The following is a 26320-nucleotide window of genomic DNA, read 5'->3' as shown; positions in this document are numbered from 1 at the left end:
CTGGGCCAGTGCCAAGGCAGCCTCAGAGGTGAGGAAAGCGACCGCAACCCCAGGACCCGAGGGTCCATATGGCCACCGCCCGCGGGCAACTGCTGAGCGCCACGGAGCTTGCGGGCTGCGCCTGGGGATCCAAGCCGCTCTGAGCTGCGGTGCCGGCCGACGTCGCCCTAGCGGGACCGCGGAGGTTCAGGAACCCGAAGAACAGAGGTGATAGTGGCAGCTAATCCTCCCCCAGGGCGATGTGGCCAGCCGGCGCGGGCACCAAGCTGCCCTGTCCCCGGGACTCCGCGCTCCGGCGGGCGGCGTTCTCCGGGAACCTTACCGCCCTGCCTTCTCACCTCGTACCCGCCGGCCGCAGCGTCAGAGTGTTCATCAGCGCCAACCCTGAAGGTAAGTCCTTTGCCCCTGTTGGTCCGTCTGTTGATTCTTTGATCGGTGCGTGACCAAAAGTGTGTGGGGCCTCCCATCCGGGTGCACTCTGCTTACCCTGCGCTCCCTGCCTCCTGCCGCAGCCCGGAGCGCGTGGGAATTTCATTCCAATCACTTATTTTTCTTTAACTCATCCGCTTCCCTGCTGACTTCTAGGACATACTTGTCTTCCCAGAGTCAATCTAAAACATAGCTGAGGCACTTAGTAGCCAGTTTCCAGAGGATTCATTCTGCCTTTTCCACCGTAACCCCTTTCTTCTATCGGTTTCTTTCTTCTGATTACCGTTTGTAATTAAACGGTAGCTGAATGGGGGCTACCCTGCTGCCTGCCCTATGTTCTCACCCAGGCAACAAGCATATTTCTTACAACACAGGTCTTGCAGATAAAGGCAGGGGTTGGAGGGGGGCGAGTACAGACGGTCTCAGGACAGAGAGGCGCTCACCCCAGAGCAGAATTGGTCCTGGAACCTTCATATAAGCTCATCTGTGCGGGGGGGGGGGGGGGGGGGGTCTTGGTCTCCTGGGTGGAGTTCCTACTCCAGTCAAGCACCTGCTAGGTGCTCCATGGAAACTTGTTGGTTTGGGGCTTTAGAAGTCACCATGACAGAAGCTGTTTTCAGTTCTTAAGGTTAACTTTGGTTCCCAGTGGGTGGTGGGAAAGGGGGAACGCATTTAAGAAGCTAAGTAATATTTTAGGGGGGAAGGAGTGGTCCTAAGAAGAGTTTTATAAGTTTATGTAAGACTGAAGAATTTGCCTCGTTGAACATTCGAGGCTCTGGTTGGTTGTAAAATGCATTCTGAGAAGGCAGAAAAAGTAACTTTCTGGAAACAATCACTTCTAAACAGGAGGGCTTCACTACTGGAAATTTCTGGTAAAGGGTGTGTGGTCACAATGGAATGAGGAAAGAATCAAATAAATAACACGCCATAATTAATAGGAGCGTTCTGTGCTTGCAGGGGGGCCTCATAGGAGCGTTCTGTGCTTGCACAGAGGGGGGCTCACTGTCCTTCCCTGAATTTACAGCTCGCTTTACAGACCTTAATAAAGGGTGCTTTTCAAGAGATCTGGTGACATCAAAATTCATCCCATACCAAGTATGCCTTCTAGGACTTTGACATGAAATTTGAATTAAATAGCCATAAAATGGGGAGCCTCGTTAAAGTTAGGGTTCAGGAAATCTGCAAGTCCCAGTAATAACATCTGAAAGAATTATATTAGATAATGTTTAGTCTTGGAATTTTCAATTACCCAAGACTTTCCTAAATGCCAGGTGAATTGTTTGCCCTGCTGTGTAGCACAGTGCCTTGTCCTTAAAGCAAACTGCTTCTAAAATACATTGTGTTCTGTTTACAGTGGTTAATTTGTTTCTTGTTCTAAATGTGGGTTTTCTGTGATTGCATGATAATGAATGCCATGTTGTCAATTTACTGTGGAAGTTGAAACAAGATTAATCTCATTTTGTTACACCTGTGAGTGCACATTATTTTGCAAACCCTCCACTTAGTTGTTCTAAAAACTTTAACACACACTAAAGCACAGGAAAACAACACACAAGGGAGGCTTCAGCTATGTCTCTTGGTCACTGATTTTGCTGGCTGGCTTCCAGGCTGATCTTAAAGGACCAGAAACGTGAAGATTACTCATGAAGCAAGTCTTTGAATTTCATCCAGACTGAAGAGCCAAGAGCATATTGAAAATAGACAGAGATGGGCATTTTTAATGCCTTACAACTCCGGGAAGTGCTCCATCCGAGGCAGCACTTTGCCATGGCATCTTTATGGATTCAATTTAGAAAGCAAATGCTTGTGCTTTGGTACCATCCAATATTAGATTCTTGGACAATACTAAAGATGAAGAGCCTTTCCACTGTCAAATTAAGACAAAGGACACTATCTCCTGTTTCCTTTACAAGCAGAGGCCCAATTTGCATCTGAATAAAAGCTGTTTTGTGTTGAAGCCATGGCAGTTTCTTTTGTTTTGTTTTGTTTTGTTTTGAGAAACCCAGCAAGACTCTTGCTGAGGTGATTGTTTTCAATAGGTATTGCTTTACAAAACTTGTGTGGAACTGGAATTTTCCCAACCACAATGATGGCAATATGTGTCTTCAGAATGAGTAATTAGTTTTCCATGCATTAGCTCATGCAATTTTGATTTCATCCTCAAATGATTACGAGAGTGGTAAGCAAAGGGATTCTTTCTATTCTACAGGTGAGACAACTCGGGCTTTATGCAGTGAAGTTACTTTTTTGGACTCATACAGCAGAGTGAAACAGACAGACCCCATGGGAAACTCACAATACCTATTCTGCTGTTCTTTGACAATCTAGGCAACCCCCAGATCCCTGTAAATGTCTCGTGTCAAATATAGTGGAAAAGTGTTGTCCAGACTCTTCTGGCTCCAACAACTAAAAGGGACCACAATTGCCCCAACCCACTTGGTCCCACTGGGAGGTAGTCATGGGACAAACAAGAGAATCTTAGAACATACGGAACTATAATGAACTTGCACTTCTTCTAAAGTCTATCCATGTCTGACCTGTTGTCACTATATGGACGACTTTGGATACTTGTCAGGGAGGCAATCGCATTATCCCAGACTTACTTGAATGGATGAACTTTGTCTAATCTCACTCCCATGCACTGGTGCCATCTTTCTTAGTCCTTGGAAGTTTTCTAGTCATATAACTACTCTCTCTCTCTTTGCCAAGACAACTTTTATACTGCTTTAAAGTAAATGCTTTCAAAACACATACAACAATGGAAAGGAAAGAAAGGGGAAGGGAAAGAAAGAAAAGGGGAGAGGAGAGGAGGGAAGAGGAGGGGAGGGGAGGGGAGGCGAGGAGAGGAGAGGAGAGGAGAGGAGAGGAGAGGAGAGGAGAGGAGAGGAGAGGAGAGGAGAGGAGAGGAGAGGAAAAGATCCTGCATGATCTCCCCAATTATTAGACTGGAAGGACTTTCATATCCCATGCATCCATTCTGAACTAGTTTAAAGTAAGTAACATCTTCATTCAGACAAAAGAAAAGATGTTGCCTTTGTTTCTGACAAAGAATGATGCTAGCCCATAGTCCTTTCACCTTTGCTCTCCAGGATTAATGTGAGTTGGTAATTTCTCCTATCTTTGGAGAAGGAAATGTAAATTTCCTATTAAGTATGTGGGCTCTGGACTAACAGCCATGCCATATATGTGTCTAAAAGAATACATGCCTTCACTTAGTGTTGTGCAGAGCTGTCCTAAATGCCAGAAATGTCTGTTTGCTCTGACAGCATTAGTCATGGATGATGGTTGAGTCTAAATAATGTGAGTAAGAATCTGAGTTTTATTCATTTTAATAAATGTAATGATATAAACATGCATATGACTTTATATACACATGTGACTACTGGCTCAAAGCTCTAAGTCAGTATTTCTCAACCTGTGAATCACAACCCCTTTGGGGTCACATATCAGATATCCTGAATATCGAGTACTTATGTTATGATTCAAAACAGTAGCAAAATTAGTTATCTACTAGCAATGAGATAATTTTATGATTGGGGGGTCACCACAGCATGAAGAACTGTATTAAAGGCCTCAGCATTAGTGAGGTTGAGAACAACTGTTTCAAGTAGATAAAGACAATAAGTAGCTTCATGTCAAATAAAGTCCCAGCACCGACTGGGGTGATTTTGGATTATGCAATCATTCAAACTAGGGGCACTCTAATGTTTATTAAGGTTTGAGAATTATGATACTGCAGCTAAGAGATACAGACTTTATTGGAGAATATAGTTTAAACTATGTAAATTGAGTTTCTCAAAAGTCGAATCCACAACTACACAGAGCTACCAACTCACAGATAAGGAGCAAATAATTGTGCCTTTTGCCAGGGACAGTTGATACATTTCAAATCTAAACCATGGATGAGAACAGGGGTTACAGCTATCCTGGAAATATTAAAATAGTGTCTGGGCTCCTGTGTTTACATTTTCCTTCCAATAGGGACAGAATAAGTTATAGCATTGTGTATCCAGGGATGCTATGCTAGTACACCTCACTCCATGTGTGAAAAGAAGAAATAGCCAACATCCGTTCCTGTCCATTTAGATTGTCAAAGCGGCCATATCCGAGTGTTGTGTACTCACGCCTAGCTTTGATGACCAAATATTCAGATCATCCCCATTTATTTCTCGTCAGTCAGTGTGATTTTTTTTTTTTTTAGCTTCCCAGACCTTAAGGCTCTCAGTTGGAAATCTTATTCTCCATTTTGATGGGGGCACAGAAAAGATGACATCTCGCCTCATGTCTACACAGGTTCAAAGTCTACTGGTCACCTTCTTTAGTTTGCAGTTCTGCCCCAAAGAAAGAAAGAAAGATCTGCACAAGATTCCAGTGAGATCTGCGAGAATATTCCTCACTACTCTTATTCTTACCTTCTGTCATCCTACGCTCTCATGGCTCCCCCTCCCCCACGTTTTTACGTACTGTCTTTACGCAGTGTCAAGAAGAAAACTGTAGCAGAAAACAAATGTACACTTGTGCATCTATCACATTCAGACCTCTTGATATACCCCAAGAATACCTATAAAACTAAAGAATCTTACATGAGAATACGCCAACTGTGCTACTTCGTGATAACACACTCAGGACATTCCTAATACACAAACACGAAAAGTCTACTGATTGTGTCTCCTTGGTCCTTAAGGAGACATTACTGGGGGAAAGGGGAGTATTCGTTACCAACAGACTTAGGCTTATGAACCAAGCTTTCTGGGTTTGAATTCTTAATCTTCTATGTAATGAACTATTTCTGAGCGAGTTCTTTAACTCCTTTGTTCTCAGTTTCCTGACTCGTGAGGTAAGATAACAGCAGCCGCTGTGAGGGGTTAGAGAGCAGGGTAAATAAACGAATACAGACAAATTACTTACACAAACACTGGGCACACAGGAAAAAATAACAAACATTCACTATGTTTTCGTTGTGTTATTTTCCAGTGACATCCAGGCACTCTGTAGGTGTATCTCTGACAGGAATGAGGTCTATATCAGCCACTAGTTAGAACTCAACCTAGAAAAAGAAACCTTTCTCCTCTAGATCTTTCATAGAATTGGGTGTCCAAAAATCTTTGCAAAGATTACAGAACAAAAAGTTAAGGATAGCACTAGGCATTTAGGTGCCACTGCAAAAAGCTGTCACCCAGAGGCAGAGAGCTGTAGAAGGGCCCATGGATACCAAGTTGCCAGCAGCCTCTGCAAAATGACATGTCTACTAAAAATCACATGTCAAATGTCATAAACTATAGCAGAAGAACTTCTTCATTGCCTTCCCTTCATATATCATGAATCTCCAGGGAATGAAAGCACACTGGTCCAGGGCTGTAATATCAGCATTTTGTTCTCTGCATGTAGAGAGACATATGGATGGAAATTCTGGATTTTTCACTGTGCATTTCCACTTACATTTCTGCAGTGGTCATCTTAAAGAGTATTATTCTCCTGCCCGACTTCAAGGGGCTGGAATTGCTTGTGGGCACTGGCAACAGGCAAGTCTAAGAATTCCCATGCTTCCCAGCCCATACTCTGCAATAGAGAAGATGAAAAGAAGGAGTAATGGATCCTCAGCACCAAAAAACAATGTGTGGAACCCAAGAGAAAGCAGACACATGCATTCCTTCAACCAAAGAATGTTCCTGAACATTCTAATCTATGTGGATGTTATTCTGGTGTTTAAAAGCACAGCAGCCACTATACACAGCAGGTTCCTGCTCCTGTTGAGTTTACCTAAATACCATAATATTTTGATAAGTGTCATAGCAAGATACAAGCAAAGGAGCACTGAGAAGCTCCAAAGTGAGTTGCATAAGCCAGTTTTTGTTTTGTTTTGTCTTGTTTTGTTTTGTTTTTGTGGAGGGATCAGAGTGAGGAGCTGGGAGGTCTCCCCAGGAAATGAATAGAACCAGAGTACGTAAACTGTTCTACATGGTAATCAAATATGAGGCAAAGTGATGATGAGATCTCCACAGGGAACACAAAGAAGCAGTCTTTGTTATTAAGCAAAGAGCTTCCAGCACTTTGAATAAAAACAGAACTGATACCTTGTGATAACAGTTAATGACTTGGACCATAGAGGTACACTAGCTACAAATCGATTCTAACTTCATGGTTTCAGCCACCCACCAGTCTTTCAACATTCTTTTCATGCCATGGTATTGCCCTTCTCATTTTCTGCTTTAAAAGATGCCTGCAAGTTTGAAGTCTCTGTTTCAGTTACCTGTCTATATTAATCAACCCACTCCAAGACATAAAAGCTTAAAACAATGATTTACTGTTTTTCATGCTTCTGTGATTGGGAACTCAGACAAGGTTCACTGTCCCATGGATATGACCATGTGGTCTTCCCTATAAAACATTATTTTGAAGAAGAAGGTAATGTCTGCTCTTGGGGCCCAGGGCAGCTTTCAAGGGGCAAGAGTGCTGGTGTACTAAACCACCTGCTTCAATCTTCTCAGGAATTGCAGTTGTGGAGAAGGGAAAGGGGGTAATACAGAGAGTTAAGGAGCCTCAGAGACCTTCTGGTCGGGGCTGAGAACAGCTGCTTCCACCACCCAGAAGGTTCATTTCTTTCCTTTTGAATTTTCATATACCATTACCCAAGACAAGTTATTAGTAACAGTAGAGCTACAGTTTTAAACAGTACAAATTAAACCCTGGTGAGATGGGTAACAGAAGGCAGAGGTATAGCTCAGTGGCTCAGTGCTTGCCTTGCAACACAAGGTCTTGAATTCAAACTCCAGCAGTGGAGAGCTAATACAAAGAAGATTATATGTTATTGAGAATGTAAGCTAATTACACCAAGAACTGCAAACAAGTATCAGATATGCCTACGAGATGGAATCTTGGCATGGCCTTGTGAATAGACATTCCATCTCTTTAAATAACTGAAAAAGAAATTAAAAAAAAACTCACACACATTTTTAAATGTCAAGTGTGAGAAATTCTACAGCATAAATTGAATTGATTGAATTTAATAAAAATAAGCCTAAGGGTTCATCTTTAAAATTCAGGCTAAGGACATTATTACTTGTTGAAATGCTGGAAAATGCACTTTGTTCAGAAATTCCTAGCGAGAACTCCTGGGACAATGTATATTTCACTGACTCAACAAGAAAATGTTCGCAAGTAATCATGTCTGTGTCTAAACGTTCCATGAATTCAAACCCAAAGCATCCCAGAAGAGCAGTTGTGCAGGCATTTGACATCAAAGACTATCTGGTGTCAAGCATAGACCAAGAATAATAAGCAATCCAGCATCAGGTTGCTTTGCACTAACCATTTCTTTTTTATTTTTCTCTGTGCTGGCATGAGTCTTAAGCAGATAGAAAGCAGGCAGGTTTGCTCAAAGGTCATGGAATCGCTACATTATAAAATATGTCTGGGAGAAATCAGGGTGTTACTGACATAGAGACACCTTGTATTCCTTTGCCTTTCTCGCAATTTCTGTTGAAGACAAAGAGTGATTCCTCAAATTAAAATGTGTCGGCTCATGCAAAATTGGGCAAAAATTGTGATAGAAACTTAATAAAAAAGATCAGGAACTACAGCTCAGAATGATAACAATACCCACTGCTAATTAAATACTTCCTTCAAACCTCATTATAAATCAAAGCTATTTCAAAGACTGGGATAGTCACTCTATTCAGAGCAAAGCAGGGGGGACATGTGTCTCACTCCAGTAGGGACTGCAGAATGAAACTGTAAAACAGAAAGTGTAGCCTTCACAATGCTGTCAGTACAACAGTATCTTTCAGAGAGATTCTTGCCCCAGAACCCATTTCTTTCTAATGTTATTCTAAGTATTAGCTACAATGCTTTCTGGATTCCCATTGTGTCCCTGCAGTCTCCTAATTAATTGATATGGACTGTCACAAAACAGGGAAGAGACACACATTCATTTTGTAGACCCATACATCTAAGACACGGGGCAAGTACCACTGTCCAAAAACACAAACCCTGCATTTATAAAAGACATGGCTCACATTAAGAGGCTGACAGAAATGACTGGAATCAAGTGGCTGCATCTCACGTCTTCATCAAGTGTGAGCCACTCACATTCGGCCAAAAGAAAAGACTCAGGTGAGCTGAATCTCAAAATTCTACTCTAACCAGCAGGGGGAAAGTGGTCTGGCTGCAGGTCATGAGAACAAATCTAGATCAAGAAGACAAAGTTGGTTCTAGAAGGTCCAATAGAATCTAAAGACAACTAACAAGTGATAAAAGAATATAGCAAAATTTGTTTAATTTTCTTAAGTGTAAGAAGCATAATCACAGACTTTGCTAAGATAGTCAGGACTCAAAAACTGTAAGTTATAATACATCAAAAGTCCTAGAAACTGGCTATAAGGATTGCAGGGGAGTAAGAATTACTTAAATGACATCTTTACTATTGTTAATGGATAACATGGACTTTGGGCATATATGAAGCATGCAGGTGTTGGGAACTATTGTGCTTGACTCCCATGATAAAGTGAGAAGAGGCAGAAAAGAGCATAAGCAACAGGACTCCATAGTACAGTAACAAGGGAGAGTGGCCAGGATCAGCACCCACATCCAAGGTCATAACTGTCCCTTAGCAATGGGACCTGTGAGTCACAGAGAGCTGGGAAAGAGGCTGCTAAGAACTTCTTGGATAACGTTGTGATGTGGGCCAGTGTGCTGGGAACAGTCTCCAGTATACATAGGAGATTTGTTTCCAGGTGTGTCAGGATGGATGCAGGGGTTGCTCCTGAGGAGGACTTATTCAGTAAAAATAAGTAATTAATATGATAGAAGAGAAAGGTCTAATTAACAGCCATCTCTGAAGAATAAGAGTTATATATACCCCAGAAGTGAGGTAAGCCTCATTTCTGAATCATCAGAGAAGAATGTGGGGCCATATTAAAGCTGAATGAAAAAGAAAGCAATGGCTGTTTAGTAATGCCTGCCATGAAATGAAGACTAGCATTTATCGTTCATTATACTGCACAGTATATTTTTAATGTAACCACTGTGTGGGGGAGGAAGGAGGCAATAAGAGCAGCAAAAATAAAGTTTTAACTCTACATTCTTTGCAAAGCAGAGAAAGCAAGCATGCAGAGGGGGAAATTACACTGGTGAAAATAACTGGTAAGAAAATTCTTGCTCGAATGACAGAACTGATAGAATCACAGCTTCACAAAGGGAGAAAGATGTGTTGAAACTGTTAAATATACTGAAAATGTACTTGTGTCAAGTAGAACCTGCATGCCAGGCTGTTGCTAAGCAGAGTGGCTCCAGCAAAAGATCATACTCACTGGATGGCACTCTAGAAAATGCTAACTAAAATAAGATCCAGAAGTTATTGAGGTCACTATGTAATAAGAAGATAAAGCTTCAAGTGATGTACTAATTCTTTTGTGAGGGAAATCTTCTAACACCAAAAGGAACATTTTTTAAGAAATGGAGTTAATTTTTAAAGCCACATGCCCTATTCATAAACCTGAATAATCTATTGTTTCACAGAGTTTTCTGTTGCTACAACTAAGAACCCTACAGTATGTTTATGAAGCTCATAGTTCTGGAAGCCAGGAAACAAGGCACCCACATTGGTTTGGCTCTTATAAGGGTCTTCTGTCTCCATCACACATGGCCAATTTATTCACAGCAGAAGCTTATGCAAGAGGGATAAATCACAGCAAAATAAGGAACCAAAGTAATTCATGGGCCAGGCTTGTTCATTTTACAATGACTCTTGCAACCCAGTGATAACTGCATTAATTTCTTTTGAGGGTGGTGCCCTAGTGACCTAATGATATGGCTGCCTGCTGTTAGTTCCCACCTCTTCAGGGTACTGCAGTCTCTCAGCACCAAAACTGGCGCCCAAAACTTCCAGCACGTGAACCTGTGGGAAATTGCTTTATACAAAAGCAATTTCAATAATATTGGAATTATGTAAGAAAAAGAAAAATGATCCAGGCCTATTTCTCCCATGAAAATATTTTCTAGTTTTCTTTTCTGCTGATATGAGAAACATCATGGCCAAAAGCAACTTGAGGAACAAAGCATTTATTTCTGCTTACAGGTTACACAGTCCATTAGCAAAAGAAGTCATACCAGGAACCTGAGCAGAATGTTGGAAGGGAAACCACTGAGAAATGTTTTTTGTCTTGTCTTGTTTTCTCACTCATATTTAGCTACCTTTCTTATATGGCTTAGGCCCACCTGACTAGATGCTGCATTGTCCACAGTAACTGATGCCTGTGACTCCTGATCCATCTTTTAAGAACTTGTCCCACACACATGGCCACAGACTGGTTTCACGGAGGCACTTCTTCAGTTCAGGTTCTGCCTTCCCAGATGTGTTAACAACCAAAATTAGCTATCAGAAGTAAACCCCTTGTCAGCTTAATACACAAACACATTGCTGTTAAACCATAACCATTCCTTCCCTTCAGTGTCTCATGTTCACCTTAAAAATCCTATGGTCAATATTTTGGAAGTCAAAAGTGTATACAAACTCAAGCCTTGTCACCCGTAATATCAAAAATAAGAGGGAAAAATCAGGGAGTAATTGCAGTGAGATCAAAGTAAAACTAAAGTCCAAGAGTGTCTATCAATGTCCAGCATCTGGGACTCTGTGTGCTAGCCTTATGGGAACACTTCCCAGAAAGAGTTCACCTCCATGAGGCTGATCTCTTACGAATTATAACTTGATTCCTCAGTCCATCAGGTTTCACTTCCATGGCGTCTTAATCCAAATAATCCCACAAATAGCGCTTATAGGGTCTTTACTCCCCCCATGAAACTTCGCAAACCAGGCCTCCACTATCTTCGTTTCTCTCAGCATTGTTACTTACCAATCTCCCACAGAATAGCCCACTAAGCTCTGAACATGGCTTTTCCACCCTAATGTTCTAAATGCTTCCACTCTCTCCCCCAAAAATGTGGTCAGGTTCGTGACAGTAACAACCTACTGTACTTTCTGTTGTAGCTTTGTTTTTGTTGTTGTTGTTGTTGTTGCATTTATGTTAAACACCACAAAATAAGAAAGGGTTTATTTCAGCTTACAGGCTATATGCCATCATCAAGAGAAATCTTTAGGAACCTATAGGAGAGCTTTGATGGGGAGTGGTTTCCCGCATTGGTCTCCAGCTCACATTCAACTACCTTTCTTATTCTGCCCAAGCCCACATGTCTAAGAATGGCACTGGCCCTAGTGGGCTGGACCCATCTACGTCAATTCACAGTCAAGAAAATGCCCTCAAAGAAATACCCACAGACCAAGTGATGAGACGATTCTTCAGTTAATGATCTTTCTTTCCAGTGTGTCAAGTTGACAACCAAGAATAGCCATCAAAGCTGCCATTCTCAGGGATCGTCTTCAAGGTCACGGCAGAAAGAGCATTCTTAAATTAGGTGGTTTTATAGCTTAAGGAAAATGGCTGAACAAGAAATTTTACAAATTGGCAAGAGTTTTGCAAACAGGGCACATTAAGAGGTGAAGGCTGACTTCTACTTTTGAATCTAGATTCCGTTGACAGTTCCATCAGATCGAACATAAAAGAGGTACAGAACCAAGGTCTGGGACTAGGCATTAGGCATTGGCCATTTCCACAATTATTCTGGGAACCCTGACACCTAGTCCAAGGGCCTCAGTAGAAAGCCACTGACGGCCAATATCACCTTTTTCACAAGTACCATAAGCTACGTTGGTAGTAGCTCCAGATCCCAAGACAAGATGACTGACGACATATGAAAAAAGACTGGCTTTCCATCTCAGCCCTCTGCAAACTGCAGACTCGAGAAAAGGATAGTGGTAGTTGTTTTAGGCCCCTGATTTTAGGCTGTTACATAGGAACATATAAATGAGAGTAAGAAAAATAGAGCAGAGGCATGGGCTGGCTAATATAAAGAACTAGAAGGGGGAGGCAAGGTCCCGGTTTAAATCTCAAGATTGTTGCAAATTTGAGATTAGTGTTTGGTCTCCTTCAGTTCCACTTCTCTTCTGAAAATTGGGGACAATAGTAATTACTTTAGAAGACTGTTGTTGAACAGAGCATCTAAACTAGTTCCGAAAACATAATGAGGATTCGGAAATTATATAGTGGAGTTCGTTAAAAGCCCTAGAAGATAGCTAAATGGAGTACGAGGGAATGAATAAATACTTTTCCCCCAACTTCTTTTAAATTGCAGCATGAAATAGGCTATTAGTCCCAAGTTGCCTTGCCTATATAATCATGAATGCTTTTAGAACACTTAAAGACATCATGTTTTTAAAATATTGTTTTGAAATATATGACTTCAGCCCAAGCTGGGAGGTATTAAGTTAAAAAGTTACTTCTCTAGTAGAGCAGAAACTACTAACTCCTTTTCAAAAAAAAATGGGCTCACAAAAAAATTTAAAGAGAAGGAGTCTTTGAAATGATAGGCAGCAGACCGAGATCAATAGAATTACATTCAAAGAGAATAAAAAGTTAGCACTTCCACTTTTTAAAGGAAAATGTGCTAATCTCTTATTCTAAAAGTTATGATTTCTTTCACACATAAAAATGGTCCCTTTAATGTGGCTTTAAGTCTACATAAAGACTTTTCTGATTTCTGTTAATCTTTAAAAACCTTACTGCACAGTTTGATTACCACTGATGTTCTAAAGCTACGTTTTATGTGAGAAAGACTATGCTTAATCAAAAAGTAAAAGAGGCAGCCGTCATTCTCTAAGAAGTTTTTATGCCAATCTCATGCAATACTCAAAAGCTATGTTAATTCCAAGGAGTTACTATTTCAAAAATAGCCCAGTTAGTTCTTAATGTAAATTGGTTGCTCTCCTCCTATGCCTCTAATGGCTGTCATAAGGCAGCCCAGGTGACTGTGACAAAAGAACATACCTTTTGTTACAGGTGCACATGCTGGGGGCCCATAGAGAGCGAATAGGGTGAAGTTACACAGGCAGAATGTGACAAGCGTCTGCTCCGGCACCTGGTCACTGACTCTGCCTGGCAAAGCGGTGTGAATGGAATAAAGATGCAGGCATTCAGGAATTCAGAATCATGGGCACTTCTACTGAAGCTTTGGAGCTTGGTCTGCTTTCAAGCACTGGAAATTCGAGTCATCCAGCTGCTGTCACAGCGAGGTGGTGAGCCTGCCACATCAGCAGTTGTGAGCTCACTCTCCTGGGCATGTGTGTGATACCTGAGGAAGAGAAAACGCAGAACTTAGCCAGATGCGTTCATTTCTACCGAGTTTTTAGAAGCTATTTGAAACTCATTAATTTGTTATTCGTCTAGTCTTCTTGTTAGATAATTCATTTGTTTTTCCTTCACCTATTTCCTTCTGGAAAATTAATGCGTCTGTCTCAATTGAGAACTTGTCTTTCTCTGATTATGTGAGTGAGACGAAACAGACCCCTGCTCCAGAGCCACCTGCAATGGTGCAGTCACGGGTAACCCAGTGAAAACCTCAAAATGACACATTTCCTCTCTGCTGCTGACTGCATGTGAAGAATGTCCGGGCATGAATTTCATCTGATATCAGAGTATCCTGAATCCCAGCCCCAAGAGTCTAGAGTCATTGTTTATCAGGTGTGTCACCAGAAGCAGGTGCTAGGATATCCTTCAACAGTAAAATCCAAACCAAATATGTGTCTTAGTTTCTTTCTGCTGCTCTGTCCAAGTGCCCTGACAAGAGCAGCTTACTAAAGAAAAGGCTTATTCTGACTCCCAGTCCCAGGTGTAGCCAACTATGGGGGTGGGGAGTTACAACTGCAAGAGCTTGAGAGCTTGAAGCAGTTAGTCAGTCACAGAGCATCCATGGCCGGGATGAAAAACAGCAATGAAATGTGTACTCAGCTCACTTTCCCCTATTTAAAAAAAAATTAAATTCCTTTCAAGATATTAAATATCATCACAGCATTGTCAAACAAAGCATGCTTTTAGAGATTCCATTTTTCATTTCCTTTTCATACATTCCTAAATCCAAACCCTGAGAAAGTGCCACACACCAGGTACATCTTCCCCCTCAGTTAATTAATCAAGATAAAACCCTATAGACACTAAGATCAACCTAACCTAGATAATCTTTCACAGCTGTGCCCTGGGTAATCTAGATGGTTTCAAGTTGACAATACCACTAACCATAGTGCTTATCCTGTCTATCTGATAGAGTTTGAGCTATGAACCCAAAACAAAAACAGTAGGACTTTTGCTTAACACTGTTCCAAAAGCATAATATTTAAAATAATCCTAACCCGTGAGATTACAGTGTGACTAACAAACTAATATCTATATGTAAGATAGAAGCTAGGGAATGCTAGTTCGATTTTGAGGACTGTAAGAAGGAATGGGAAGAAAGAGCTTCCTTGTGATCTTATTCCAAGGCATCCCCGCAGACTCTAGTGTGCCAAGACCAATTCTACCTAGAATGTCATCTCCCAATCCTTCATGGCAAGGAGCTTCCCAGGCTGATAGACCTTAGTGTGGTTTGAAATGTTCCCATAGATGTCTTTTTGAAAAGCCGTGTCCTTAACTGCTGGTACTATTTTAGAAGGTTCTGGAAATTTTAGGTATCTCCAATTTACTACAGGATGAAGGTGTTTTTAAAGGGTATCTAACTTACTTTTCTACTGCTGTGACAAAACACCATGACCAAGGAAACTTAAAAAGGAAAGTGCTTAATTGAGCTTATGGTTCCAGTGGGCTAGAGTCCAGAGTGCCTGAAGGAAGGCACACATCCTGATCCACAGGTAGGAGTGAAACATGTGGACTACTTGCTGGGGTTTCTGTCCCGCCCAGTTCCCACAGCCAGTAAGGCCCAAGGAAAATCACACAGAGGACTCCATAAGATTATAAACTGATTGGCCCATTAGCACAGGCTTCTTATTAGTTCTTGTAACTTATATTAACCCATTATTCTTATCTATGTTAGCCACGGGGCTCAGTACCTTTTTCAGTGTGGCAGTTCACATCCTGCTTCTTTGGTGGTCTTGGCAGAACTGCGAAGAAATGGGCTTCCTTCTTCCCAGAATTCTCCTGTTCTCACTGACCCGCCTCTACTTCCTGTCTGGTTGTCCCACCTATACTTCCTGCCTGGCTACTGACCAATCAGCATTTACTTAAATAATTGACAGAATACAGAATTGTACCACACCATAGGAGGCAAAGAGAGAGCCTTGGGAATGATGAGCTGAAGTTCGATTCTAAATAGTCTTAACAAGAAAAACCCAGAGTCAGATATTAGGGTGGAAGCTGGAGAGATCAGAGAAGCAGAGAAGTAGTCACCAGAAACTTACCTCTACTAAATCTCAAACCGGATGGGGGCTCCCATCTCTACAAATTCTTAGTCTGAATGGGCCTGAAATCCTGTCTCCACCTGCCTCATATACCTGTCTCCACCTCCTTAGTGCTGGGATTAAAGGCTTGAGCCTCCCATGTGCAGGGATAAAAAGCATGAGATCCCAGTGCCAGGATCAGTGTGAGTCACAACCACTGGGCTCTGTTTCTCTTTTATACTGGTGGTTTAATCTTGGGTAGCCCGGTGTGGCCTTAAATTCCTGATCTTCCTGCTTCCTTCTCCCAAATGCTGGGATTAAGGTGTGTGCCACTACTGCTTGGCCTCTATGGTTAACTAGTGGCTAGCTTTGCCCTTTGATCTTTAGGCAAGCTTTGTTTGTCAAAATACAAATAAAATATCATACAACAATGAGCATCTTCTGAAACCTCAAATTCCATCCCTAGTGGCACACCTCTTCCAATAAGATGACACCTCCTAAACCTTCCCAAAGAGCTCTACCAACTGGGGACCAAGTATCCAAACATATGATCATATCAGAGGGGGGGACACATTCTCAACTCAAACCACCACAAAGGGTCTCTTGGTCTAACCCCCTTCTTTTTCTTTGCATCCTAGATGTAATAAAATAGGCCACTTCTTTCTGCCACACCATTTTACTAGGCGGGTTCTGCCTCACCACAAGCCCACATCCATCAAGCAAACTCACCATAACTGAATCTCAAAAATGTGAGAAAGATTGTTTTTTTTAAAAAAAAATCTATCCCATTGATTTGTTCTCATTTTCACAAATACAGAAAAAAAAATGATTAACTGGGTCCCTAAAAGACAGCCATAGATCATCAGCCTGAGAGTCACTAACATACAGAGGCCATTACTCTCAGCTAGGTGCAATCCATAGATGGAGCCTTTGAGTGCTCTGGCATCTTCACAAGAGGAAGGGGACCGTGGAAAGCAAAAAAAAAAAAAAAAATGTCTTGGTACCACTCAAGGAAACAGGAACTGAGAAATGAAGTGCTTAGAAAATTGTGCAGTCACAATGAATATTAAATCCCATAAATTCTTATCAAACAATAAAAGATCAATAACTTCCAGTAAACAGCCTGATGACTTCAGGGACCAGTTGAGAACTTTGCTGCTCTCTGTAACGGTATTATTATGAGACACTTCATTCTCTGTTGCATTTAAATCATGTACAATTGGGAAGAAGTTGGAGAAATGACAGAATTTTTTTCTAAAGAGTTTTCTCCTTTTTTTCTCAAAGCACCTGTACAGGTTTTATCACATTTGAATCAAGACGTGGAAGTGGCATGAAACAAATGACTTATACTTCTGGTTTGAACATTAGCTCTGAACCATGGGCATTATCTCTGCAATTCTTTTCTGCATCTTCAGAATGGGGTGGCTGAAAAGTGGGATGTCTGGGGTATCTTCCAACCGTAATAGTACATGACCCTGCTTCTGTGACAACAGTAATTGCATTTTCTTTTATGGAGAGAAAGTGTGCAATCTACCTAACTTTATAATACACTACTGCATTGTCTGAAAATAATAGAATTGTCACTTGCCCCTCCTGCCTCAGATTTTCCACCTGGCTATGGATGTAGTGATACCATAGAGAATACCAAGCAATGAGAATTAAGATTGAGTTTGTAGGAAGCATTGTAGGGGAAATGTCTTTCTGCATGTTCTAATGAGAAATGTAAAATTAGAGCAGAAAAATAAGCACAGACAATTCTGTCATTATCCCAACTACTGAGACTTTCTTTGGACTTGGAGTAAGGCAGTTCAATAGAAACCCTTGGATAGAAGGGATTGTGAGCTGTAACCCATTATAAGAGAACATACAATACTCAAGACACAAAGGGTAGAGAATTTAGAAGCTATGGGCCAGACTTGGAGTGAAAAAAGGGCTGGAGATTTTGATTTGTGCCATTTCTGATACAGGATCCTAAAGAAATTCTTTTATATCCTTGAGTTCCCAACATCTTTATACTTAAAACTGAAAACATCATAGGCCGCTTCCTATGAAGTTTAAATGACATGAAACTTGTAACATAGGGTTAGCACAATAAACAATATGAACTAGATGCTTAAGCATTAACAGAGACAATGCCGTTGTAGGTCCCTTTTCTAGAATATATGCTAAAAATCCAGCTAGAAAAAAAAATATGTCAAGCTTCAACCAACTCTCAGGCTTGAAATAGCCAGGCATCAGCTGGTGGTATCTTTGTGTTCTGCTCCCTTGGGAAGGGAAAGACATACAGCACAATGATACCTCTAAGGAACATTTCTATTCTGTTTGTTTGCAATGCAACAGAATGTTTATTGTCAACTATCTGTCAAAGATGACATCTTAAGTGGCCATATTTACTACAAACATGTCTAAAGTACCTTTGAAATGTCGCCATATTATAAACTACGGAAGTCAGCGTGTTTTCCTCCTCCACAGTCAAACCCAAGTTTAAATGAAACAATCACAAGGGTCATTCAACAAGCATTTATTGAAGGCTTTCTGCATGCAAATTACTACTCCACACAGCTGGGGACTACAGCTCATGACAGTTCTTTGTGTCTTTAAAATTAGCTAAAAGAGTTCAAAGGTTCACAGCACCACGGAAGGACAAATGTTTGAGGAGATAGAAATGATTTCAGTATTAGCATCAGGACCTTGATTCCAATATTGGTAGAATTATTACACTCTACTCTAAAAATGCACATTTGCTGTCTGTCAATTTTTAAGTGACACTATTGGAACACCTAGTGGTATAGAATGTAAGTGTAAATGGCCATGTTATTAAACAGACATATTTCTGACTCATACCCTCCCTGTGCTCACTGTCTGGTGAGTGGACAGTTCACAATGTTCATATACGAATGTAGTAAATTATGCAGTACGTGGAAAGTTTTTGGATGCCATGGTAAGTACAGTAAAATGAAATAAAATCAGATAAGCGCAAATCGTAGTGGGCAAGCTCTCCGCACTTACTACGAAGTCAGGGAAGGCCTTCTGATGAGATGAAATTTGAACAGAGAGGTTAGCAGTGATAGAGTCAGGCTGAAAGGCAAAAGGCAAATTTCTACAAAAGGGACTAGTGGAAGCAAATCAAGCTCAAGAAACATGTTTCAGAGTGTGGCCCCAGATGTCCGTGGAACAGCAAGATCAAATAAGAGTAGATGGTAAGTGGAGATGTGGATGATTTTCAAAAAATGTAATATCCTCTAAGGGCAGAGCCCACCAGCCAGAACAGATGCTATCTACAAACCTCCAGGAAGCTCTATCTGTATGTGTCTGCTAGGTATCAGCTGAGATAGGAAATGAGATCAGCGGACTAGTGGAGAGCAGATCATTTGAGGCCAGGATGCTAGTTCACCATAAATATTAAGCAGGCACAACAGCCAACTTCATTTACAAGGATGTTAGTGTTTCTGTAGAAAGTATATTCACTCATTAATTCAACTCAAAACATTTTTGTTTTGTTTTTCAAGACAGGGTTTCTTTGGGTAGCCTTGGCTTTCCTGGAATTAGCTCCATAGACCAGGCTGGCCTTGAACTCACAGAGATCCTCCTGTCTCTGCCTCCCAAGTGCTGGGATTAAAGACATGTGCCAGCACCACCCACCTTAAGTCAATTCAATTTTTAAAGTGACTCTAACACAAGGTTCCACAATGGCTGAAACAATTCTTATTTCCACCAACACACACACACACACACACACACACACACACACACACACACACCTCCTCTCCACTCTCTCTAATACTTACTTTCTCTGATAATGAAGCCACCCTAACAGATGTACAGTGACACATCACTGTGATTTTTATTTGGTTTGACTTATGATAAGCACAAACAGATGGTGAGGGGTTGCCTGTATACACTATGAGCACCAACAGAACTGGATAAATGACGTGGTTTTCTTTTTCAAGAAAGCAATGGGGTAGTTTCCCTCAAGAACTGGGCTGCAGTGATTGCTCAGTGGTTAGAGCTCATAATCCTCTTGAATCCCTAGTTTGGCTCCCCACAATCCTGTTGGGTGGCTCATCATAATCTGTTTTCTACGATGATGAGTGAGATGTGGAAATTAAACACTGTTTCGGCACACAGCTAGCTATTGTCAGCTGTTTTTGTGGAAGTAATATCATTGAGGGGAGGAGAGGGAACAGAATGATAGGGAGTAGGAGGCAGAAAGGAGGGAAAATAACCTGTCCTTTATAATCTTTAAAATCAGAAAGTGAGTTACAGACTAGAGAACCATAGATTGGAATCGTCCCTGAATTATAGAAGGAAGGAAAAATGACTCAATGATGTTAAATCAGAGCTTCAGAGGACCACTGGAAGCTATCGCCTTCATTCCTGAACATTGACAGAATGCCTTGTAAGGCTGATGGAGAGCCTGCAAACCGTGAAATAAATACTTCCTGCAAATCCCTGATTCAAGATAGCAATTGGTGACAGTACTAGGATATATGTGATGGTTAATCAGATGCAGACTCCAGTCACTGGCAGTAAATAGCTAATCCATTTAGTCTGAATTAGGCCAGAAACCCACGCTAACCAATGAAGATGAAATGTACAGGGTCTTTCAATCATCCATCCACTCGCAATTGAACAGTTAAATGTCAATTTAACCTAGTACCTAGATGGATTCAAATACATGGGTGATTTTAAAGTCAGATCCTACCTATGTAATAGGAAGATTCCAAGGATTTGGGTGGATTTTTAAATAATGAGAATAAGCCTCTATTGTGCTGAGCTTTTTAGAAGAGCTTGCCTTACGGTCAATGGTTGGGTCATTCCCATCCTGCCATCCCCTTGGTGGAAAGACATTTCCTATCTCTTCCTCCTAAAGTAGCTCTGTTCATGATTTGAATTTTTATAACAAGTTGACCTTTTTCCCTAAATAGGTCATTTTATTGCATAGCCAGTAAGCTTGGTGTTCTGCAGATTTTTGCCTGAGGAAGTTGAATGTATTTATATCTGGATGTGTCCATATGTCAAACAGATATCTCAATCTGTATTTGAAAGCCGCTGAGGGTATAGAACTCTATGAAATTCCCTGCTTCATGAAATCAAATAAAATATAATGTTCTTGACATGTCACTGGATGTTTTCATAAGATCAAAACTGAAATGTTAAAAGTGAGCTTCTGTCTTATAAAATAAAGTCATAAACAAAAGAGCAGCTGGAATTCCTCACCAATTTGTTTATATTTCATACATATATATTTTCCACTTAAGCTCTGTAAAAGACTATCATATTTATAAATAAATTGTATTTTTTAGTATTTTAACAGCAAGATAACATTTTCTATTCAAAATAAAAACTGTAAGGTAGATAAATATATAATGAGATTTTACCTTTGACACACTTTAAGACTGTACAATTATGTTATCCAGCTATTCTGGAGAGTGCTTAGTTAAAAAAAAAAAAAAGCAGGTGTCCCGGCCATTAAATGTATAAACTGTCATAAATTTTAACAATATTGAGAGTAGATGATAAGAAAGTATTATTGTATATCAAGCCCAAATCCAATCAGTTCTGTGATTTGATTGGAAAAATATGCTAATCTGTACAATTGTAGAAGGAAATAAATAATACTTTGTGATAATAATGCAATTTCACTTCTATGAAGTTCAGGGTGGTTGGTTTTATGTTGAGGTCTTTGATCTATTTGGACTTGGGTTTTGTGCATGATGATAGATATGGATTTGTTTTCATTCTTCTACATATTGATATCAAGCTATGCCAGCAACATTTGTTGAATATTTCCACTTTATATTTTTTTGTTTCAGGTGTTCATAAGTATATGGATTGATATCCAGGCCTTTGATTTGATTCCACTGGTCCTACTGCTGGTTTTATGCCAATAGCAGGCTGTTTTAGGTACTGTAGCACTGCAGTACAGCTCGAAGTCAGGGATTGTGATGCCTCCAGAAGTTCCTTTATTGTACAGGATTGTTTTGGCTATCCTAGACTTTTTTCTTTTCCATACAAAGTTGAGTAATGTTTTTTTGAGGTCTGTGAAGTACATTTGAATGCATTGGCACAGGAGATCACTTCCTAAATATAACACCAGCAGCACAGACACTGAGAGAAACAATTAATAAATGGGACCTCCTGAAACAGAGAAGCTTCTGTAAAGTAAGGAACACAGTCAACAAGAAAAAATGGCAGCCTCAAGAATGAGAAAAGATCTTTACCAACCCCACATTGGACAGAGGTCTGATCTCCAAAAATATACAACGAACTCAAGAAATTGGTCATCAAAAGAACAAACAATTCCATAAAAAATAAGGTACAGACCTAATCAGAGAACTCTCAACAGAGGAATCGAAAATGGCTGAAGGACACTTAAGGAAATGCTCAACATCCTTAGCCATCAGAGACATGCAAATCAAAACAACTCTGCAATTCTATCTTATACCTGTCAGAATGGCCAAGATCAAAAACACTGATGACAGCTTATACTGGAGAGAATGTGGGGTAAATGGAACACTCTTCCATTGTTGGTGGGAATGTAAACTGGTATAGGTTCTTTGAAAATCAGTATGGCAATTTCTTAGAAAATTAGGAAACAGCCTACCTCAAGACCCAGAAATACCACTTTTGAATATTTGGGTATTTCGGAAATGAAGTTCAGGCCAATACATAGGTTACCACACATTGAAGCCTTTAAGAAAAATAAAAGAACTTTTTCCACTTGAATTCAAGATTTTGTAAGGACCAGACTCCCTCTTCACCTGCTTTCCCTACCAGACTTCTAAGTCCATCCTTTCTGGACTTAGAAAGTGTCCCACTTTGCCTCCTGTGCTCATAAATCTTCACTTTTCACAATACTACCTAATTTTTCAGATCAGTCTCAAAGTATGTGTTCTCCATTCAGTGAACCTCATGAATATCAGTATTGGTTAGCTTTCCTGTTTCTGTGATTTAAAAAAAATTGCCTGCTCTGACCATAAGCAACTTAAAAAGGAAAGGATTTATTTGGCTTACACTTCTAGGTATCAGTCCATAATGGAGGAAACACAGAGCAGGAACTCAAGCCAGGGTTGGAGCATGAACTACACAGGAACACCCTGGCTCTCCCTGGCTTGCTCAGCTACCTTTTTTTATGCATTATAGTCAAACTGTCTGGTGATGATTCCACACACCAGAGAGATGGGCTGTTTCACATTAATCATCAATCAAGAAAATTCCCCCACAAACATAGCCACAGGCCAATCTAATTTGAGCAATCCTTCTATTGAAACAGAAGACTCTAGATTGTCTCAAGGTGATATCTGAAACAAGGACAGTGTCCAATTTTGACATTGCAATGATACCGCCTACTACAAATATGTTGAATAACATTCATAACTAACCTGGGACTTATGTGGCCTTCAGGCTTCATGTTAGACACACATGGTTGGTTGCAGATGATGAAAACTCCAATCACACTCAGTTGAACAAAGAGTCAAAGACACTATTAACTCAAGAGATCCAATGATAAAGGACAAAGCAAGGCAGGCATGGTCTTAGAGGCACCTAAACTCAGGAACTTGAAGGGTTCACTATTGCTTTTATTTCTTTGAGAACACTACTGGGTGCTCTCAGACAGGCTATTTAGCAGAAGTAAATGTAGCCAAAGATCATTCCAAGATAACAGTTTTACAACTTTTAATGAAATAAAAAGTGTTGTCCCTCATCCAGACCTTGAAGAAAATGCAGAAGAAAAAACTTTGGACTAGATGCATCCATTGGACCGGTCTCCCATCAATCCATTGATTTCTGCATTGTATCTAACTGTGGTTTTATATGGTGGCCTCCATTTTCTTAAAAGAGAAATATCTTCGATGAGGGGTGGTAGCTACACTTAACTAAGGTTATAAGGTTGAGGTTTATAATGTAGTGAGGAATTGTGCTGGTCTAACAGATTGGGAGCAGTAAATTATTTCCTAAAATCCATGACCTCACTGACTCCTGAAAGTGGGCTGGGTTTCTAGTACAAGGCATGATTTCTCTTCTGTTGAGTTGTCCTTAATACAATTAAACAAATGTTGGTTACCACCAACACGTGAGTGCTACTTACTGTACATTTATGTATCATAACTCTTGTATCTCTGGCTCAGGGAACATCATGGAAGAGGGAACAGGCAGGTTATAAGAGACCCACATTGGAGTACTGGACTGACCTCCCAAGGTCCAAATGAGGAGCAGAAGAAGGGAGAACATGAGCAAGGAAGTCAGGTCCACGAGGGGTGCATCCATTAACCAAGTCAATGGGACTGATCTAATGGGAGCTCACCAAGGCCAAGTGGACTGGGACGGATGGAGCATGTGATCAAACCGGACTCTCTGAAAGTGGCTGACTGAGGAGCCAAGGACAATGGCACTGGGTTTTGATTCTACTGTATGTACTGGCTTTGTGGGAACCTACTCTGTTTGGATCCTCACCTTCCTAGACCTGGATGGAGGGGGAAGGAATGTGGACTTCCCACAGGGCAGGGAACCCTGACTGCTCCTTGGACTGGAGAGGGAGGGGGTAGGGGAGGGAGTGGGGGAGGGGAAGGGAAATGGGAGGAGGGGAGGAGGTGAATATTTGTAAAATTATAAAATTAATATAAATTTAAAAAGAAAAAATAAAAAAGAACCAAAATATGAGGAAGACTTCTGTGAAATGATCTCTCTTAGAAACAACTACATAAACAAGGCCAGAACAATAGCAATATTGATGGAGATGTTAACATGGAATGGGAAGTTTTGAGGTTCCATACATAGACAAAAAACTACAAGCAACTATTGGCAGTGGGGAGAAGGAAAATTAGCCTCTACCAGCATGATACCCTAATTTTTGTCCAATGCAAAATAGTCAGCCTTGAACCCACATAAAATAAAATTATATGCACATAAACAACAAAAACAGATTTAGCAGGTTGTATTTTTATAAATTTGTACATGTACATGTCTCTCTGTGTGTAAAACAAATATAAACAATGAAAATCAATATCAATTTAAAAGTGGAGGGTATAGGAAGAGTCTGAGGGAGGACAACTGAAAGGGAGGGATGAAATGATGAAAACCTATTTCAATTAAAGTTTAGCAAAAGAAGTTTAGACAACTGGTTTAACATGTCCAAACCTTAGATCAGTAGATAGTCATCACAGTCAGATGATGTATGGAAGAAAAAGATGGGAAGTATATGCATGACATTGTAATGAAGCACTGTATGACAAAAACAAACAAACAAATAAATAAGTCTTTTTTCTTTTCTTTTTTTTATTAAAAATTTCCATCTTCTCCCTCCTCCTACTTCCCTCCCCTCTCCTCCACCCACACCCCCACTCCCTCCCTCTCCAGGCTAAAGAGCAGTCAGGGTTCCCTACACTATGGGAAGTCCAAGGTCCTCCCAATTCCTCCCAGGTCCAGGAAGGTGAGCATCCAAACTGACAAGGCTCCCACAGAGCCTGTCCATGCAGTAGAATCAAAGCCCAGTGCCATTGTCCTTGGCTTCTCAGTCAGCCTCTACCATCAGCCACATTCAAAGAGTCCAGTTTGATCACATGCTCCATCAGTCCCATTCCAACTGGCCTTGGTGATCTCCCATTAGATCTGTCCCACCATTTCAGTGGGTGAACGCACCCCTTGCAGTCCTGACTTCCTTGCTCATGTTCTCCCTCCTTCTGCTCCTCATTAGGACCTTGGGAGCACAGTCCAGTGCTCCAATGTGGGTCTATGTCTCTATCTCCATCCATCACCAGATGAAGATTCTATGGTGATATGCAAGATAATCAACAGTGTGGCTATAGGACAAGGCCAGTTCAGACACCATTTCCTCTGCTGCCCAAGGAACAAGCTGGGGACATCTCCTTGGACACTTGGGAACCCCTCTAGAGTCAAGTCTCTTGCCAACCCAAAAATGGCTCCTGTAATAAAGATATTTACTTCCCTGATCCCATATCCCCCCTTCTCCATCCCAACCATCCCATTCCCTCAAGCTCTCCCCATCCTCTCTTTCTCCCTTCTCTCCCCCATCTCCCCTTATCCCCACCTTACCCCCACCCCCATGCTCCCAACTCCTACCCAGCAATTCTGTCAATTTCCAATATTCAGGAAGATAATGTGTTTTTCTTTGGGTTCCCCTTCTTATTTAGCTTCTCTAGGACCACAAATTATAGGTTCTATGTCCTTTATTTATGGCTAGAATCCACCTATGAGTGAGTACATACCATATTCCTCTTTTTGGGTCATGCTCAACCTCCTTAGCGATCAGGGAAATGCAAATCAAAACAACTCTAAGATACCATCTTACACCTGTCAGAATGGCTAAAATCAAAAACGCCAATGATAGCCTATGCTGGAGAAGATGTGGAGTAAGGGGAACACTCATCCACTGTTGGTGGGAATGCAAACTTGTTCAACCACCAATTTGGAAATCAGTGTGGCGGTTTCTCAGGAAACTGGGAGTCAACTTACCACAGGACCCAGCAATTCCACTCTTGGGAATATACCCAAGAGATGCCCAATCATTCTACAAAAGTATTTGTTCAACTATGTTTATAACAGCACTATTTGTAATAGCCAGAACCTGGAAACAACCTAGGTGCCCCTCAATAGAAGAATGGATAAAGAAGG

The 26320-nt window shown here is 40.9% G+C and overlaps 1 protein-coding gene across 1 annotated transcript in view; it reads left to right on the top strand.

Annotated features, from left to right (window-relative positions):
- Positions 1-239: 239 nt before the first annotated feature.
- Positions 240-26320, top strand: part of Nwd2 (NACHT and WD repeat domain containing 2) — a 148385-nt gene continuing 122304 nt past the window's right edge. The window contains 1 exon segment of the mRNA XM_038318123.1: positions 240-390. Coding sequence (XP_038174051.1) covers positions 240-390 — 151 coding nt within the window.

Source organism: Arvicola amphibius, chromosome 1, assembly GCF_903992535.2.
Source record: "Arvicola amphibius chromosome 1, mArvAmp1.2, whole genome shotgun sequence".
In the NCBI taxonomy this organism is placed as follows: Eukaryota; Metazoa; Chordata; class Mammalia; order Rodentia; family Cricetidae; genus Arvicola; species Arvicola amphibius.
Note: the sequence above shows the minus strand (reverse complement) of the source record. Positions and strands in the feature narration are given on the sequence as shown.